General features: G+C 40.2%; 3 protein-coding genes across 6 annotated transcripts in view; 2 read left to right on the plus strand and 1 right to left on the minus strand.

Annotated features, from left to right (window-relative positions):
• Positions 1 to 2389: 2389 nt before the first annotated feature.
• LOC125015848 (type-4 ice-structuring protein LS-12-like) lies at positions 2390 to 3949 on the minus strand. Its single transcript, XM_047597858.1, has 4 exons — positions 3857 to 3949; positions 3676 to 3750; positions 3343 to 3493; positions 2390 to 2723 (listed from the first exon to the last, which is right to left on the minus strand). Exons 2-4 carry the CDS (start codon positions 3725 to 3727, stop codon positions 2462 to 2464), a joined length of 465 nt encoding a protein of 154 aa, XP_047453814.1. The 5' UTR covers positions 3728 to 3750; positions 3857 to 3949; the 3' UTR covers positions 2390 to 2461.
• Positions 3950 to 6276: 2327 nt separating this feature from the next.
• Positions 6277 to 11621, plus strand: rbm8a (RNA binding motif protein 8A). Of its 2 annotated transcripts, none has more exons than XM_047599928.1 (6): positions 6277 to 6385; positions 7050 to 7109; positions 7189 to 7266; positions 8029 to 8165; positions 10112 to 10248; positions 11243 to 11621. In XM_047599928.1, exons 1-6 carry the CDS (start codon positions 6319 to 6321, stop codon positions 11289 to 11291), a joined length of 528 nt encoding a protein of 175 aa, XP_047455884.1. In that variant the 5' UTR covers positions 6277 to 6318; the 3' UTR covers positions 11292 to 11621. The 2 variants fall into 2 exon arrangements, with proteins under 2 accessions (XP_047455884.1, XP_047455885.1); XM_047599929.1 differs by having other exon boundaries at positions 6283 to 6379.
• Positions 11622 to 12034: 413 nt separating this feature from the next.
• otud7b (OTU deubiquitinase 7B) overlaps positions 12035 to 17349 on the plus strand; it is a 35628-nt gene continuing 30313 nt past the window's right edge. For all 3 annotated transcript variants that reach the window (XM_047597853.1, XM_047597856.1, XM_047597855.1), the window contains exon 1: positions 12035 to 12227. The gene's annotated coding sequence lies outside the window, so the exon portion shown is untranslated. The remainder of the gene's footprint in view (positions 12228 to 17349) is intronic.

Below are 17349 nucleotides of genomic sequence, written 5' to 3' on the forward strand. Positions count from 1 at the left end.
TCGAATTCAGACGTCCAAAACTCAGTTGTTAATGTTAAATTATTGATCGCCGTCGATGAACCGAAAACCTTTACCTGGAACCTGCAGACTTTGTGGAAACGGGGGGAGCACGTGCTGACATGTCAAATTAACGCGGCAGTTTGATGAAAATTAAAACGCTTGTCTGCAGATTATTTTCTTAATTAATCCATCAATTGTTTAATGGAAATAAAGAAAAGATTTCATTCAATTTTTGACATTTTTTGCCTGAAACTAAAACGTTCGTTTTCTTTCTACCGACTGATCTCAGTTACACGATTTGCTTCTGCTTTTCTTTATCTCGGTATCGTTGCAGCAGAGGCCTTCACTCCTGCAGAGGAGCAGGAGGAAACGCTCTCTGGGCCAAACAGCTAATTTACTGCACCGCTGAATCAAACTAACACTGAACCCGTTGACACTGACGTCAGCTCGTGAAATCGTAGCCACAGCGGACGAGGGACAGTTTGTCCCGACCGATGACCCCCTGGCCCTGCTTCAGACCGTCCCTCGGCCTCGTCCTTCCTCCAGCGCGTCAGATTATCATGTGTAAAGATAAAGGGGCTCCAGGTTGATTAGACGTGATTCTACGTGTTTTATGTTTGCAACAACAACAACAACAAAAAAAAAAAAATAACTTCAGTCAATCACAGGCGTGAGATTACGACTTTCTGCTTTCAGCTGTGAACAAACGAGAGATAACTGCAGTAATTGAAATAATAACCACGGCAGTGGAACTCTTTTTCTCTCTCCAGCAGGACAGGCTGCCAGTCTCCGCCAGCACAAGGAGAAGGAGAAGGAGAAGGAGAAGGCCGCCCGGCCGGCACGGCCAGTTCTGCTTTCAGACGGCCCGCGGCCTTCAGCCCAGACGGTTGAGGATACCAAAGAAAGTTTCATGAAAAAAAAAAAAACAAAAAAACAAAACAAAAAAAAAAAAAAAAGACCTCCGCGGTCTTCGCAGGAAGAGCTGGATCATACGTCAGCTCAAGGAGGCCACCTTGAGTATGACTCGAAGCTCGGCAGCAGGAGCTGGAAGGAGTCAGGCAGCATTTCTCAAATCCTCAAATAGATCTGTTCACCTGCTTCTGGTGAGTCACAGTAATGATGTTGGAGAAGCTGATGGAGTCCTAAGCAGAGTGGAAGACTAGTGATTTTGTTGTTTTGTGGTTAAACTGACAACAAGTCATTGTCTCCCTCACTGCTCTGAGACACAAGCTCACGCTGTGCTCTAAATTAATAATTTAACTCTTCTAAAACCATTAAAAAAACGAGACAAATAAAAGCTTTAGTGTTTCTGTGGAAATAGTCCAAGAGGTCACTTACAGTTTATACTCTGCATCTAATCAAAGATGTCGGTTTTTATCTAAAAAAAATATCCTATTCAGATGTGTAGTCAGGGTTTATCCGTGTGCTTTTGTAATTGTGCCATCGTAAATATAACATGCTGAGAGCCAAACGATTCATCACACACATTTACGAAGCCACTTTGTGCAGGACGGGGGAACAACTCAAACAAATGTCAAATAAAAACATGTATTTTCTGGTAAAAAAAAAAAAAAAAATCACTGTTGTCTGATTTCCCCCTTTGGGTCGTTGTTTAATTAAACACACAACTGTCTGATTTATTGAGCCAAACCGGACGACGTTCAGGATTCATCCCCACGGAGAAGTCGAGCTCAGCTGGGTCAAAATAAAATCACTGAGAGCTGCTGCTGCTTTAATGGCAAAACGCAAACGGCTGCTTTTAAATGTGTTTTTCTGGCTGTTAAGTGAACGCTGATTTAAACAGGCTTTTGCTACGGGAAATGAAATCTGCAGGAACTGAGGTAAGTGACTGATCTTTTGCTGTTTATCTCAATGTGACTTAATTGCAGTTGCATCCTGTACCAAACTGTAATTGTCTTAAAAAATAAAAAAAACGCCGTGTCCACATGCAGCTGCTGCCTTTTTATCCACACTGATTTTCTATATTTTAATTTTATTTTCAGATTTGTTGAGTTTTTCCTTCAGTAGCTTCATGAATTTGAGTTGATCTCATCACTCGGACCTTATCGGGGCTGTAACTCCAACCTGTACGACAAGCTGCTTCTTAATAATGATAATGATAATGATTTTTTTTACTGTATTGATCAATATTATGCGTTAGATGCTTAAGGAGACAAACCTGTGACCCTTCAGCTCCACAGCCCCCTCCCACCCTCTTCACAATATTGACCCATGAGTGATGGAAAACCCGGAGACCTAAAGGTTAATTCTAATATTTACTCTCATCAGATTCTGCTACAGTTTATTTTCTATTTTTATTTTATCACTTGACCTCTGGCTTTTCATTAGAGAATCCATAAAAGAATCAAACACATAAAAAGCACCAACGTACGACTCTCAAATCCATTTAATGGCAACAGATTTCAGCTCTTACAGCCCGGCATGGGGAGAACCAGCAGGTTTACTGGGGGGGCATCAGGACCTTGGTCTGTTCCACGACCTGCTTGAAGAACTTCTCCATCATGTCCGTGAGGGGTTTGACCTGAGTGTGGAAGTTGTCGGTCAGGGGCTTGACCTGGGAGGCGAAGTTGTCGGTCAGGGGCTGGATCTGGTCCTCGATGTTGGAGATGTAGGGCTTGACCTGCTCCTGCAGCTTGGCGGCCTCGGTCTGGACCTTCTCCACCAGGGGCAGGATCTTAGCCCTGCTGTCCTCCATGTAGTTCCTGGGGGAAGGGAAGGGGACGAATCATCTGTTAGTTATTATAATACTGCACGTGGTTGTGCTTTTAGTGCAGGTTTTATCTCTATAACGCTTCGTTTATGTGTCCAGATGTGACGCTAAATGAAATTTTCCATCATAAATATGAACCGAAAACCAAAAACTGACATTTCCAAAGCCACTTAAGGTCAGTAGTGAAACTAATTCAGTTAATTTCAAATAATTATCCGTATACATGTGAGCTGGAAACCAACTAGTCTCTAATTTCTCTTTGGGTCGATGCAGGATGTAAAAGTCTTTCTCCGGTCTGTCTCCAGGAACGATCCTCTGATTTGGGAACAACTTGACTTATTCTGCAAATCTGAGTCAAATGAAAACACAAATACTGCATCAAATGTTTAAAGATGTTAAAAAGAGCCCTGTTGGAATGGAATATGGTATTTTTCGAATAGTTCTGACCACGTTTTAGTCGTCACAACTGCACATTAACAGCATTTACGGTTACATTTCACCCCTGAAGCCTCCTCTAAGCGTCGTATCCACCAAACACAGACCGTGACTGGAGTTAAATTCCATCACGAGACTAATAAAGTCAAATTTACTGCATCCAGATTTTTACTTACTGAGCTGTGCTGGTCACCTCCAGAGCCTTCACCTTCTCCACCATGTCCTGGGTGGCGCTGGTGATGCTGGCGGACATGTCTCTGATGAGCTTGGTGATCTGGTCCACGTCGGTCTGGACGTCCCGCTTCACCAGAGACAGGGCCTCAGAGTCTAAGGGGAAAACCTTCATTAACTCAGCAGGACTCGAAAAAGACTCATTTTTTGACGATCTTTAGGTTTAATATTGAGTATTTTAACTGGCACATTTGTAAAGTTAAGAGTTGTCATCTGTTGAAACGCTGAATTTAAAAGATTTCAGTTTGTTCTTCACTTTTATCATAAACTTATCTTACCGTGGGCAACGGCCAGAACAACGACAAGAGCGGCAACAAGGGAGAATTTCATGGCTGCAGACGAGCAAGACCAACCTGAAGACAGAGGCAACAATGAAAATGGAATAATATGAACAGTTTTAGTACAAGTCAGTGTCAAATAACATGCATGAGAAAGAGCAGTCCTACGTCCACGTCCTACCTGGACTCCTGGGGTTCTTGGACCAAACGGTGGCTCCTGTGAAGCGGCCGGGGGCTTTTATAGCTCCGGAGGATGAGTCAATCAACGCTAATCATGATCTGATCACGCTGGATGAACCTTGGCGCTCGGTCGCTGTCACAAGAAAGAAGCGAAGTCCACCCGGGCTGAGGAGTTGGAAACAGAGAGAGATAGAGATAGAGATTCACCAGGACTGTGTGTTATTACTGTATGTTAAATTATCTGCAGGTTGAAGGAAAATGATCCTCTACATTTGATTCAATGATCATTATTAAATTTTTATTATAAGAGTAAAATGTGGCGTTGATTCCACCAGCTTTACATTAGGATAAACTCCTGACGGGTTATTTTAGTGCATTTCCTTTTTGATTTTTCAGAGCATTTCATTTGAGTTTCACATCACAAGTAAAACAGCTGAATATGTCACAGAAAACCCTCAGAAACTGAAAGAAATGTTTAAAATATGTCTTTTGTAGCTTCAAAACAACCATTCAAGGGTCAGATACACAAACTAGTTCATAAATATTTAATTTCTCCAAATGATTTTTGAAATATAATAATGTTTTTGCACGTGTTTAGCTTTTAATTTGATTCCACGTGTGCAGTCTGAGCATTGAGCTGTATTTACATCTTAATTTGTATTCTTATTCTTATACTTCATGCACACTGTTGTCTTCTTTTCCTCTTTTTAGTCCTGTTTTTATAAATCACACTGTTGCAATATATTTCATGAGAAGATGTAAAAAAAATGTATAATTTTATTACAATTTTATGGGCAATAATGTACTTTATACAGGAGTTATATATCTTGTATAGTATAATATATATAACTGTTTATATCAGCCATATATTTACACATACATGTCACATCCATTCCATATTTTATACCTTTACATATTGTATATTTATATTTATATGCTTATTACCTGTTTGTGTTGTATATACATCTTATATCACAACAAATTTTCATATCCTTGTATATTATACATTTTATGCTTTTATTCATTTCTACCTCTTTACACCTCTTACTTTTAACTTTAATACACTATCTAGTCTATTTATCTAGTGCTCGTATTTGTTGTCTTCTTCCTCTCTATCCCATCACCAGTTCCACCAGAACTGTGTGTACGAGCTCCAGCGAGCTAAAGCGAGCCCTCTTCTTCTTCTGTGGTGCATTGTCACAGCAGAATGCAAGGCTGGGCATTGTGTGTCACTATGGCAACCTGCATTGTTAATGTACCTATTCTGGAGTCGAACAAAGGCGACGTCATGTGAGGAGTTGTTGATTGTGTTAATTGTTCAGGGTTTATTCTGTGGACTTTTGCAAAAAAAAAAATTTAGAAATGTTTGCGCTTCAAATGGATGAAATTAGTGCGTTTAATGTGAAGTTTGATGTCGGAGTAACTCGGGAAAAGAAAAAAACACTGTTGTAGTATTAAAGGACACATGTTCTTTTAGAACGTGGATGTTACTTTTGAGCTAACTGCTGCACGTTAACATGAAGATGAACATGTTTACATGCTGGTTCAACAGTTTAAAGTTCACGTCAGCTCTTATCTTATCTTTTACTTAGTACTTATTTCATTTTTTTACTTTTATTTTAATTTTCCTTGCATGGAAACAGGTAACCTAATTAGTTTAGACTCTACAGTGTAACATATATCTTGAATCTGGTGTCAATCTGTCTTCTGATCTACACAAAGTCCAGATCAGTCGAACTTAGGTGAACCCACCACATGTCACATCACATGCATTGATTGAACCGTTCACGGCTGCACTGTAAGATAAAAAAGGAGGTTAACATGCAACCAAACCGTTGTCTTTGTCTCATTAATCACTCAGGCACTGATACAATTATTTGGGGGATTTGTTTGGTAGCAGAGACAGCAAAAATAGGTGATGCAAGATGCTTAAAGCTTAAAAATAAAAGACTTAATGATGATGAATATAAGCCATGTAAACAGAATCTATATAAAGTTGAATGACAAAAGGAAGAAAAACTCCAAGAAAACATTTATGGAGGTGTAGTCATTTAAAAACTGACCACAAGAGGCCGGCATTGCGACATTTTACAAGAGACGTGGTCGGAAATAAATCATATTGTTTTTCAAATAAAATAAATAAATAAATAAAATTTGATTAAAATAAGATAAAAGTATAATATGAGCGAAGAAGGTACAGTAATGTGCATTAACATTAATAAATTGGAGTTATCTGTTACAGTAAGATGAGCTTTTGGCCAGCTGGACTGAGTTTGTTTCACTACTTCCTTAGAAAACTGTATGTATATATCCGTACAGCTCTATTTTATTTTATTTTATTTTATTTATTTTATTTTATTTTATTTTATTATTATACTGCAGACCGTAAACTGGCAACTTCCGCCTCACGCTGTCTTTGCGTAATGACGTCGCGCTAGTCGGGCTCACACACACAGAGACATCATGGCGGACGTGTTGGATCTTCACGAAGCGGGAGGAGAGGACTTTCCTATGGATGAGGATGGTGATGGTAACAATAGTTACATTTATATATTTATCACCAGTGGACGGTGGTCTGTAACTGGGTCGGTCAAAATATCCGTGAAATGTTAAGGTTTACGCTACAAACGTTGATGCTACAAACAAATGGTACACTGCGTGGTAGCAGGCCCTAAAAAAAGGCTACAGCTAAGCTAACAGCGCACTGCTAGTTCATTCAAACGTTATATGTGAGTTATACAAATATCCAAAGGTTACGTTTAGCAAACACGTTCACGTTTAGTTATTAAATATTAATTAAGACCTGTTGTGTTTGTAAATTAATATGGCGACTGAGGTTTATACTCAAAAGGAGCTTTATTAGCTCCCGCTGGTGTGCTATGCTAATTAACACCTAGTTGTTTTCATCGACGAAAGCAGTGAGCGCAAAAGTTGTGTTTGTGCTAGTAACCTGTTTCTGGTTCGTGCTTCAGTAGTTTAACTGAGACTGCATTATAATACAATATAAAAGCTTAACTTTGCATGAAAGTAGACAAACAATAGTGTAAATTTTAGTAGCGTGTAGACGCTTTAACTTTGTGATGAACATCCACAGGCTCCATATTTTATAACTTTTATATATTGCATGGTCTATTTTCCCTCTAAATGGATTTTATTTTCGTACAAAGGCTTTAAATTTATGCTTCCTTTCCCAGAGAGCATCCACAAGCTGAAAGAGAAAGCCAAGAAGAGGAAAGGACGAGGCTTTGGCTCAGGTGAGTTACCGCTGTCGTGATGTCGGGATCATGTTGTGTAGTTTTACACTTTCCTAATATTCTGTGTTGGTGTTTCCAGAGGAAGGAGCCAGGTCCAGAACCAAAGAGAACTACGATACTGTGGAGCAAGACGGGGACGAGCCTGGTCCCCAGAGATGTAAGCGCTGCAGCTCAGACTGAAGTAGCAATTTAGTTACACACCAGAACCAAATTATGTTTGTTACTGAAGTGAAAATTAAGTAAATGCAACCAAACACGGTACCTGATCACATGAAGATCTGAGATGCTTTAGGATGGTCCCGCATGCTCAGGATCGTTATTGTGTTATAGGACAAGTATCTGCAGGCTTATCAATTTCCATAAAGGTCACGATTCAATCTAATATCAATTCATTTGACGTTAATTCATTTTAGAACTTTACTAAAACTATTGTTGTCGTATCCAGAGATTTGTGACCTTTCCACAGTAATTTCATTCTAGTTTTGTAGCTTTTGTGCGTATTTGCTTTGCCCATCTCTTATTTCTTCATCCTTTTAAAATATAATAATCTGAGAAGTGAGTCAGCTTCAGTATCCTGGTATTATAAGTCTTGACTTACTAGCACAATTTACTCTCCTGTTGAGACAACTATAGAGGCTAAAGTTGTAGCAAGCTAGATATTGTACATGACACCATTTCTGTACTTTATTTATATTAATTTCTTGAAGTTAGGTCAAATGTAATCACTACTTTTTCTTCCAAATCAATCAATCATAAAGTTATTTATTTAAGACAAACCTTTTTCACACAGGTTTATCTTGAATTATTTTTTTATTAATTTAAATTCAGACTACCCCCAAAGCAAACTCGACCTCAGCAGCTTTTTCTCTTGGTAACTAGCTGACCCACCCGTGTTGTTGTTTGTTTCTTCTTGCTGCAGCCGTGGAAGGCTGGATCCTGTTTGTGACCGGTGTACACGAGGAGGCCACGGAGGAAGACATCCACGACAAGTTCTCAGAGTTCGGAGAAATCAAGAACCTGCATCTCAACCTTGACCGTAGGACAGGTTACCTCAAGGTGAGACATCATAACCACAAGCCGTTATCTTCTATTTCTCTTCCTGTGTGGTAGTATTTATATTCAGTCCATTTTCACACTCTTATTCTGTTGAGTTTTAGTTGTGCAATAATCAAAAATTTGAAGTCCTTTTCAAACACATTTAAAGGGTTTGAACTTACTGTGTCTGCGTCAATACTGTAAATACACTCTTGGATTAGTTCCAGTGCTAAGTATCCAGTGTGATACAAGCAAAAAGGACACAAACCAAACACTGCATGCACCGTAATTTGATTTGAAAGTGAGTGAAATTAGATAACACGTCCTCTTTCTGTCTCTTTTTTCCTGTTCTCTATAAATCATCTTGACTGCTTGAAGTAATTTGGATGTTTGTGTGCTCTGTAGAGGGACTGAAATAATACCAGCATGACACATCTCTTTGACCCTTAATAGTGATGCGCTCAATGCTATAAATAAATCCCTAACGAGAACAGAATATCATCCACATGACACAAATTGTCTTAATGCTGCAGCTGATTCTGCACAGAGGTGAGGCGCCACATGTCGAGTTGATCCGACCAGAAAATCTAATTTATCCCATTTAGTTTATAGTCGCGCGTCATTTCTTCTCTGAAAGGTGCAGCGTTGCCTGACATGCAACTCTGAAAAATATAGCCACGGTGACACAGACCTAGACGGCTGTGATTGCTTTGAAATTGCTTTTTCCTTATTCTCCCTCCTGTTCTTCATCCTCAAACCATCTACTCAGACCTCTTCTCAGGGATTTCTGTGAAAATTTCTGTTCATCCATGTTTAAAAACATCAGCTAACATCACACTCACACAGAATAGTAGAAGTATTGAGATCAAGATAAAGTAATTTCAAGCAGGATTTACAAAATAATCACCCACAGTACATAAAACGTATAACTCAAAGCTTGAAAAGGAGAAGGATGAAGCTGAACACATTAAAAGAAAAAAGAAGAAACCGTGAAGAATAACTTCATGAAATAGAACTTAGTGACCTTCCCTTTCATTTTTTTGATAACCAGCAAATATCACATCTTTAAAAAAAATTTTTGAACATAACAATATATCTGCTTTCCCTTATATTATCCTTTGCCTTATTACATAGGGTGACGCCATAAAAATATATGCATCTGCTCCTAAGTATAATATTCACCTCTGAAATTATATCCTTTATCCCTTTCAATAAAAAGCTTTTGAATGTTTCTTGGAAATTCTTTGCTTATATATGAACGTCTGTAAAGTTGTGAATGTCTCGAGGCCTTTGCCCTTAAAAACGATGCATTTTTGCGGCATCCTTCCTTGTGTACGATGCTTTTTTAATATATAAAGTTTCAAACCAACATATAGTATAAGACAATGAAATGGATAAGTACATTAAATGAATACGAAAAAATATCAAAGTAAAAGCAATAGTAGTTGACTGGTAAATATATTACTAATGGACAATAGTTAAAGGAAAGCACCTGCTACTAGATTTAAATCATCTGACTGTAAAAGTTTTTGATATTTTGCTGAAACAGGCCTCATCTTTGCAACATAATTTTTTTTTTTCTGTTACTTACTAATGACTCTTTGTAAATATCCTTCATATTTTAACTGTGATATGGGTTAAGATAAGAGAAAAGTGACATTTTTAAACAATTTACCGTGTTAAAAAAGCTCAAATATAAACTACTCGTCCTGTCTTCAGACACTAGGTGGCAGCATTAGTTTGATTATGGAGTTAAAACAAATCCTGAAACACCTCAGTCACGCAGGATGTTCATTTTCATCACAGGCTGTTTGGAGATTATTCTGTTAATATTCTGTATATGTTTGTGTTAAGTTCAGAAGTTATTTGCCCTGTCTTGTTTTTTTTTTTAATTTTAGTCCACAATTAAATTAAGCCTGACATAAATATGTAAACAACTCTCATGGTTTCCTGTTTCCTGCCCACAGGGCTACGCGCTGGTGGAGTATGAGACGTACAAAGAGGCCCAGGCAGCCATGGAGGGACTGAACGGTCAGGACATGATGGGGCAGCCCATCAGCGTGGACTGGGGGTTTGTCAGAGGGCCCCCCAAGAACAAGAGAAGGTGAGGACGGCGTGATTAAAATGTCTGCGTTAGATCGAGGTGGTAGGAATGTGCAAATTAATACATGTTGCACTTTGTCAATGTCACAATGGTATCATGGTTTTACTTTATTTTCTGTTATTACACAGGCAGACATAGTTATTTAAAATCAGAATCAGCTTTATTGCCACATATGTTTGCATCTAGCTAAAAATATAAGAGTCTTTTATGGATCATGTAGAAGACAGTAACATCAGTATAAAGGATCAGTATAAAAGTTCATGTGTGTGTGTTTATATATATATATATATATATATATATATATATATATATATAAGCCAGGTAATATTTAAGTCTAATAGTCCAGAAAAAATAAAAACAAATAGTCCACAATTTTAGTTTGGTGCCCACATTTAGCCGAGTTTGATCTCAAGAGGGGCAGACCAACAAGATAACAGAATAATAACCTTAAAATTTCCATTTGTCTTAGTGAAAACGAACAACATGCAAATTAGCAGAATGTTTTACATTTAATAAACTATCCTATAAACGCCTTAAACTAAATAATTTATGCTGATTGCTGTCTGCTGTTTAGTCTCAGTGTTCTGTCTGCTTCTCAGAGTAAAACAGTGGACAAATTAGGAATAGCACTTATTTTTATTAATTGAAAAATTGCAGTTTTCTATGTAATAGTCACACTTTGCAAATTCATGATGTGGGCCAGATTAGACCCTCGGACTTGACACCTGTGCTCTAAAACAAAGAATTTGTAGAGTTAACTGAGGAGGTTTAGACATATAAACATTTGTTTGACCTGTGTTTGGTGAGAATTCTGCAAAAGTTTCAGTCGCCGTTGTTGAAAGTGACGCATAAGTGGAAACAAAGACGACGCAGCGCCGACCGGTGTTTTCCGGTGGCGACTGATGAGTAGAAATGACTCACACCGGCTGCGTCTATGTCCGAGAACACTCTAAAAGTGTGATATCGGATATTGATTGTGTTATTTTTTCCACAGGGCTGGCGGGCGGAGACGCAGCAGAAGTCCGGACAGGAGGCGGCGTTGAGGAACTCATCTCCTCCGAGGAAGCCGCAAACTTCTGAAATTCTTGTACAATATATTTTGTTGTGCGACCACCATTTGTCTAAACTAAAAAAAAAAAATAATAAATTGACCTAACGGCAGCATTTGCAGGTGTTTGCAACTTGCTCGTGCTGCTGCTGCTGTTGTTGTGTAGAAGGACGTTCAGATCTTGTTAGTGAAGCTTTTGTTTTTACTCAACACAAACCTTGGCAATAGGACACGCCTCAGGTTGTTGTTTTGTGCATTTTATTCTTTGTTCATGGAACTTTGGAGAAACATTATTAAACTTTTTTTTGTTTTGTTTAAAAGCTAATCCTGTCTCCAGTTTTTATTTAGCTAATGACGTAGTGTTTACATCATGCTGGATGACCTCACCCAGACCATGGGGACGCCCCTGCTTCTCCTTTCCTTCTTTCTTTCTTTCTCTTTTTTTGTGTGTCCACTCTGAAAGCACCTGTCAGTCCGGCCGAGGTCCCTCACTCATAGGCTGCTGGTACAAAAACCCCTGTCCCCCTTTCTCTACCCCACAGCCAATTGGCAAACGAATGCCTTGTAACTCTGTCGCTCTCATTTGGTGTTTACTCTACAAGGGAACATCGGTCAAGGACCCCGAGCTCCCTCATTGGCTCCTCGGAGTGTCAGTCAAATAATCCCCTCTCTCCGATTGGCTGATTCCGCTCCAAGGGGGAGGGGGGGCGGGGCTAATTCCCTTCGGTTGACGTTGTTGTTGTAAGTGGTGGAGAGAAATTACTTTGTCGGTGGTGGTCCGGTTGGGGGATTTTACGCGTTATACCACCCGTTAAAGATGCTAAAAAGTTAGAAACCGCCGGTGTTGGACACGTACATGGCTCTCGCGAGTCGGTACTCGGCGGGAAACTAAATGGGGACGATGAAAACAACATCTGCAAGGCCGCCGAAGGTAAGCAGTAGCGGGGGATACTCCGGCTACCGTTAGCTCCTGATTAGCCTGGCTTCAAGTAGCCGCAAACGTTCCGGGGGCTCCGTCTATTTACTGGGGAAAAAAATTATTAATGTGTATTTTAAATGAGCATCCGTGCAGCGATTTAAAATAGACGGGTTGGAAATGTTGAAATAAAGTTGGCGTGGCTGTGTGTGTGTGTGTTAGTGTGTGTGTGTTAGTGTGAATGCTGCACGGACGGCATGCGTCTGAACGCCCCTCACAAATGCGTTTATGTAAGCATGTGTATTGTTCGCTGATTATTTTTGTTTCGAAGAATAGTCATAGCCAATAATAATAATAATAATAATAGCTGAACACTGAGGACAAGACATCATGTGTAGATGCATCTTTTTATTCTTTTGGTTGTTGTTGCAGGATGTGGAGGATGGGGAGAGCATTAGCATTAGTATTAGCTTTAAAAAAAGCTCTCATTTATTCTCTTTGTTGTGCATGTGAGACTTTTAAGATTTAATAACTTTGTCATTGCGCACAAGTTGCAACGAAATTGTGTTAGGTCAGATGTTTATAAAGTAATACAATCTCTGTGGCATCTATAATATGAATATACTCGTTTATTACGCGTTTGAAACAGGGAGTTAATGTTCCTTCAGCATCCTTTTCACAGCCAACACATATATATTTTTATTTATTTCTTTTTAGAATCGAGCTTTCTAAGAGGGAGCTGGCAGTCACGATCCAGATTAGCACAGCACCGGTTTTATTTAAGGTGCATGAGTGATGTAACGTTTACTTAAAGCACCAGCTTAGAGGAAACTACCACAGCTAAACTGTTGACACTCACTCACATGTTATTTAACAAACTTCATATATATAAAAAAAAGGGGGAAATAAAGTGTGATGAGACTCGAAGAGAAGTATTGTGAGTCTGCTGGTCACTGGGTTCAGAGCTTGTTTTTTGGTTTTTTTTTTTTTATTTTGCCACCATTCCCAGCCATCGCCACGACTAGGAAGGATTGTGTTACGCTTTGCCTTGAATTATTCAGCTCTTGTAGTTGTGGACTCTTTTGTTTACTGGGACAGAGCAGTGAACGTAGAAAGTAGGACAAAAGGTGCAAGTTCTTCCCCCGCGTTTTGGCCTGTTTTATGTTGCAAAGACAGAGAAAACTCACATCATATAAAGTCCTCATGCTTTCCAGTGTCTGCAGGATGATGCTTGTGAAGTACACAAACGCCTCCCTGTGTCGCAGTGTGTGTGTGTGTGGAAAGTTCGGACCTAAACACTGGTGCGACTGCATTCTGCAGGTCTAACCATGCGATCGTCCACGCAGCCTTTTTTTAAAAAGCTGCCATTTCTGCTCCGCCGTGATTTTCATACCGTCACGCACGACGTCTGCGAAAGGCTGTGTGAGGTTGCGCCGCGAAAGGGCTTCATTATGCAAGTCCTCAACACTTCAAGGAACATCTTATATCGATGCACACACACAGCAGCAGCGGCACAGAGAGAGTGCAGAGAGCAGCTCGGGGCGAGTATTTTAAAGTAGCACCGCTTTTCCTGTGCGATTGAGATTCAAAAAAAAAAAAGAAAAAAAGAAACTGGCAGGAAGGCAAAAAGGAAAAATAATGTGAGGAGAAATGTAGCTCGGCACAACAAAAACACGTCGTTGCTACCTTGGTAATACTCACATAATGAATTCAATTCAATTCAGTTTTATTTATTTCATGCACAAGGCAGAGTCAATGTGCTTTACAAGAGGTAAACATAGTCACAATACCAACAGTTACATAAAAATCAGTTCAGAATCAATTGGAAAAGTACAAGTGCAAGTAAACAATCATATTTATGTCGTTTTGCACCACATACACACATAAACTCAGCAGTTTAAGTGTGTATGTGTGAACTCAGAAGCAGAATGCTGTTGAAAAAAAGGTTTTTAATCTGTTTTTAAAGATGGCTACTGATGTAAATGTCTAACTGTGTCAGGCGAAGGAATGTGAACTCTATTTGTCACCCAAGTTGCCAATGACTCGGAACAAAACAGGATTTTTTTTTTTTTTAACTATTTGAATTTGGTTTGTCCAGATGTAAATGTTGTGGCTTGCGATATGCAACATGTCACGCATCGGATCTGCAGCAGTATTCAAATGGGGGCTGCAGGCGCCAGTCAGTGGCGGCTTCAGTTAAAAGCGACACCAATTCTTCGTGATTGGTGATGTGTGGACACTTGAAACGGACAGAGTTGGCACCTTAAAGATGCAAGAGATAATATTCAGTTTTTATGCATGTCAATAAGTAAGTTTCTGTTTTGCAGAACCGTGAGTCTGGTTGTTGTTGTCTTTCTGTTGAGCCTCGTGTTACGTGATCTTTCCAACCCCTTTTTAATATCTTTAACATTCTACCCTACAGTTTTTCTACGCCGGCCATCTGCGACTGACTTTTAACTGCCTCGGTGAATATAGTGTTTCACACGTAAACCGGTTTCTGCGTCGGGGCAACGCTCAGGGTATGAAAATTTAAATGTGTCTCTCTCGTTTGGGTTCCCCCCAAACAGCTGCCGACTGTCTGCATGAGTGACTGTGTGTTTGGTGTGTGTGTGTGTGTGTGTGTGTAGGGGATCCAGTGTCAGTTACAGAGCCAAACCCATTTGGCTATGAAGCTATTCCCGCGGGATCTCTAAAACATAGTCCGATTAATAAGTAAGCAGATGAGTTGCTTCTTCAGGTTAGTAGGACAAACACGCGACTTTTTTTTTTAGTGTCAAGTGCGAACTTTCCACTCGATTTGCAGCTCGTCACGGGCAATAAAGCGTTAGCTAAGCCTGCTAATCTATGTTTTTTATTTTATTTGTTTTTTAGGACACTTAAGAAGAAGTCACACATCACAAAAACACTCATACTCATATGCAGCTGTGCAGCCCTTATCTCGAGGTGGGACGGCCTCGCGTAGAGAGCAAACTAGAAAACTACCTCAGTCCCAGCATTGCCACAGTGAGACGGGGATCAATAGGTGGCTTGTCTCCGAGAGGTCTCTGTGTCCAGACAGCAACTCATAAAAACCCCTTCGCAGCCCCACCCTGCACGGCGTGGCTGGTTGCCTGCCAGTCTTGTGACACAGACACTCGCCCCCAACGCCCCCGGGGGGGCTGTTTGTGTCCGGTTAGGAGAGAGACCCGAGAAGCTGAGGCATCTACCTGAGGCTGAGTCAGAGCGGCGTGATGTGGGGATCGCAGCCCGGATTACGTTGAGATAATTCACAACAGTTGTTACACAATAGAAAGTGGCTGCAAAGTAGGCGGTTATATGAGGAAAGATACAGCCCGGATTGTACCAGCTGAGCAGCCATAATCCAACGCAGCAAGAGTTGCCACTCCCAGCAGAGAAGCTGTGGTAATGGGAGCCTCGCTGTATCGGTTACTGTCTGCTCTTCACCTTTTTCCTCGCTCCCCACGGTGCAGAGAATTGATCACGATCGTACTTTCCAGCAGCCTCAGAAATGTGGGCACAGCTTGTTAAAATAACAGTCACAGACGATCAAAAGTTGTCGTCATCTTCTTGTTCTTTGTGTGACTGTAGTTGTTGAAGCGTGTGGTGTCGCAGTATGACGAGTTTTACGCTTCATATTTGTAATAATTTAGTTATAGATCCATGTCTTTGCAGGTGAGATGGTCTTTTGGCTTTAACAATGTCAGAAATGTGCAAGGTAGTTTTGAAAATCATTAGTAAACAAGCAAAATCTCATGTGCACTGTCAAAGTTATTATAGTGAGGAGAAAGGAGGAGCTGTGTGTTCTCTACTCATCCAACTCTGCCATAAACTCACTAACCCGCTCTGGAAGATTCGCCTCCAGGAAACTTTTCACTTCTTTTAAACGTTCAGTGTTTTTTGTTGTGGTGGTGTTGCAGCCTTTAGCCTGAGTGGACTTGGCGTATTTGTTTTTATTTTTTTATTTAGCAAAACAATGCAAATGTTAGGAAAAAACAGGGTCAGGGTTTTGGTTTATGCCACTTCTAAAATAAATAACTACAAAATATTGGACTTGGCTGAAGCTTGATTGTGATCTGATCCTGTTATGATCCTGGATCGATTTTAGATGGATGCATTTCCAGCAGAGAAGATCATTTGGCTTTAAAATAATGTCAGGACTTTGCTTTTTGTAACAGTCTTTTTGGTTGTGTCAATGCCTTTTTTGGTGGAAAAAATACTTTGTAGTCACAACATGATGAGCTTTACTCTTTATACTGGTAATAATTTACCTATAGATCAATGCACTTGCAGTAGAGAAGGATATTTGGCTTTAAGATGATGTCGGGACATTGCAGGGTGGTTTTTTAGATGATTAGCTTTGTGGGCATGAGGTCACTGCTTCCTGGGCATCATGCATGACTGCCAACTGCTTTAAGTGTGCTCACATGCATGAGGCAAAAGCAGAGAACTACTTATTTTTGGTTGTTTTTCAACTTCAAATATCAAATATTTCTCTCCTCGTGCAAAAAAAGACGTTTGCTTTTGTTGTCGTATGTATAGTTTTCTGCAAAAAGAAAGAAAAGAGCAGCTGCCAGTTGATGATTCAAGACTGAGGCTCCACCAGGAGGGTGTCAGTACAGATTGTATGGCCCACAAAGTCAACCTTTATCTTCTCATGAGGTAATGTTTAGTTAATAATGATATTCATGCCACTCATTTCCGCGCAGACCAGAGGACATTCGGCGTCTCCGGCCCCTGTTGATCCGGGACAGCAGGAGTAATCCCACACATGGCCCTAATGAGGAGCCTGTCACCCAGCATGACATCACTCAGGGAGTGACGTGAAGTCGCCCTGCTGTGCACAGGGGACTGGCCTGCAGCACGTGGGGATTCACATGAGCATTAGTCCCGCCCGCCCGCTTTGCAGAGCCTGGTGCTCGTTTAGCCCGCTAGCTTTCCATGTAGCCGTCGCTCGGTCGGCTTCACATTCAGGCTGACATAGCACGAGAAGAGCTTGAATGTCTGAACCAGTCTTGCAACGTGGTGCTAGCGAGGCCGTGGTTTGTTTCCAGCATTAAATCAGATTTAAATCTCCCTTACAGCGGTCTTTTGTTTTTGCATGAGTGGAACAAATGTGCTTAAATCTAAAAAAAAAAAA

The sequence above is a fragment of the Mugil cephalus genome, chromosome 11, assembly GCF_022458985.1.
Source record: "Mugil cephalus isolate CIBA_MC_2020 chromosome 11, CIBA_Mcephalus_1.1, whole genome shotgun sequence".
NCBI classification, from domain to species: Eukaryota; Metazoa; Chordata; class Actinopteri; order Mugiliformes; family Mugilidae; genus Mugil; species Mugil cephalus.

Coding starts and splice junctions, on each gene's coding strand:
- LOC125015848 (XM_047597858.1), bottom strand. CDS start 3,727: ATGAAATTCTCCCTTGTTGCCGCTCTTGTCGTTGTTCTGGCCGTTGCC. Junction 3,494..3,675: donor TGTTCTGGCCGTTGCCCACG/GTAAGATAAGTT, acceptor TTTTCCCCTTAG/ACTCTGAGGCCCTGTCTCTG. Junction 2,724..3,342: donor GAGGTGACCAGCACAGCTCA/GTAAGTAAAAAT, acceptor CCCTTCCCCCAG/GAACTACATGGAGGACAGCA.
- rbm8a (XM_047599928.1), top strand. CDS start 6,319: ATGGCGGACGTGTTGGATCTTCACGAAGCGGGAGGAGAGGACTTTCCT. Junction 6,386..7,049: donor TATGGATGAGGATGGTGATG/GTAACAATAGTT, acceptor TTCCTTTCCCAG/AGAGCATCCACAAGCTGAAA. Junction 8,166..10,111: donor GTAGGACAGGTTACCTCAAG/GTGAGACATCAT, acceptor TCCTGCCCACAG/GGCTACGCGCTGGTGGAGTA.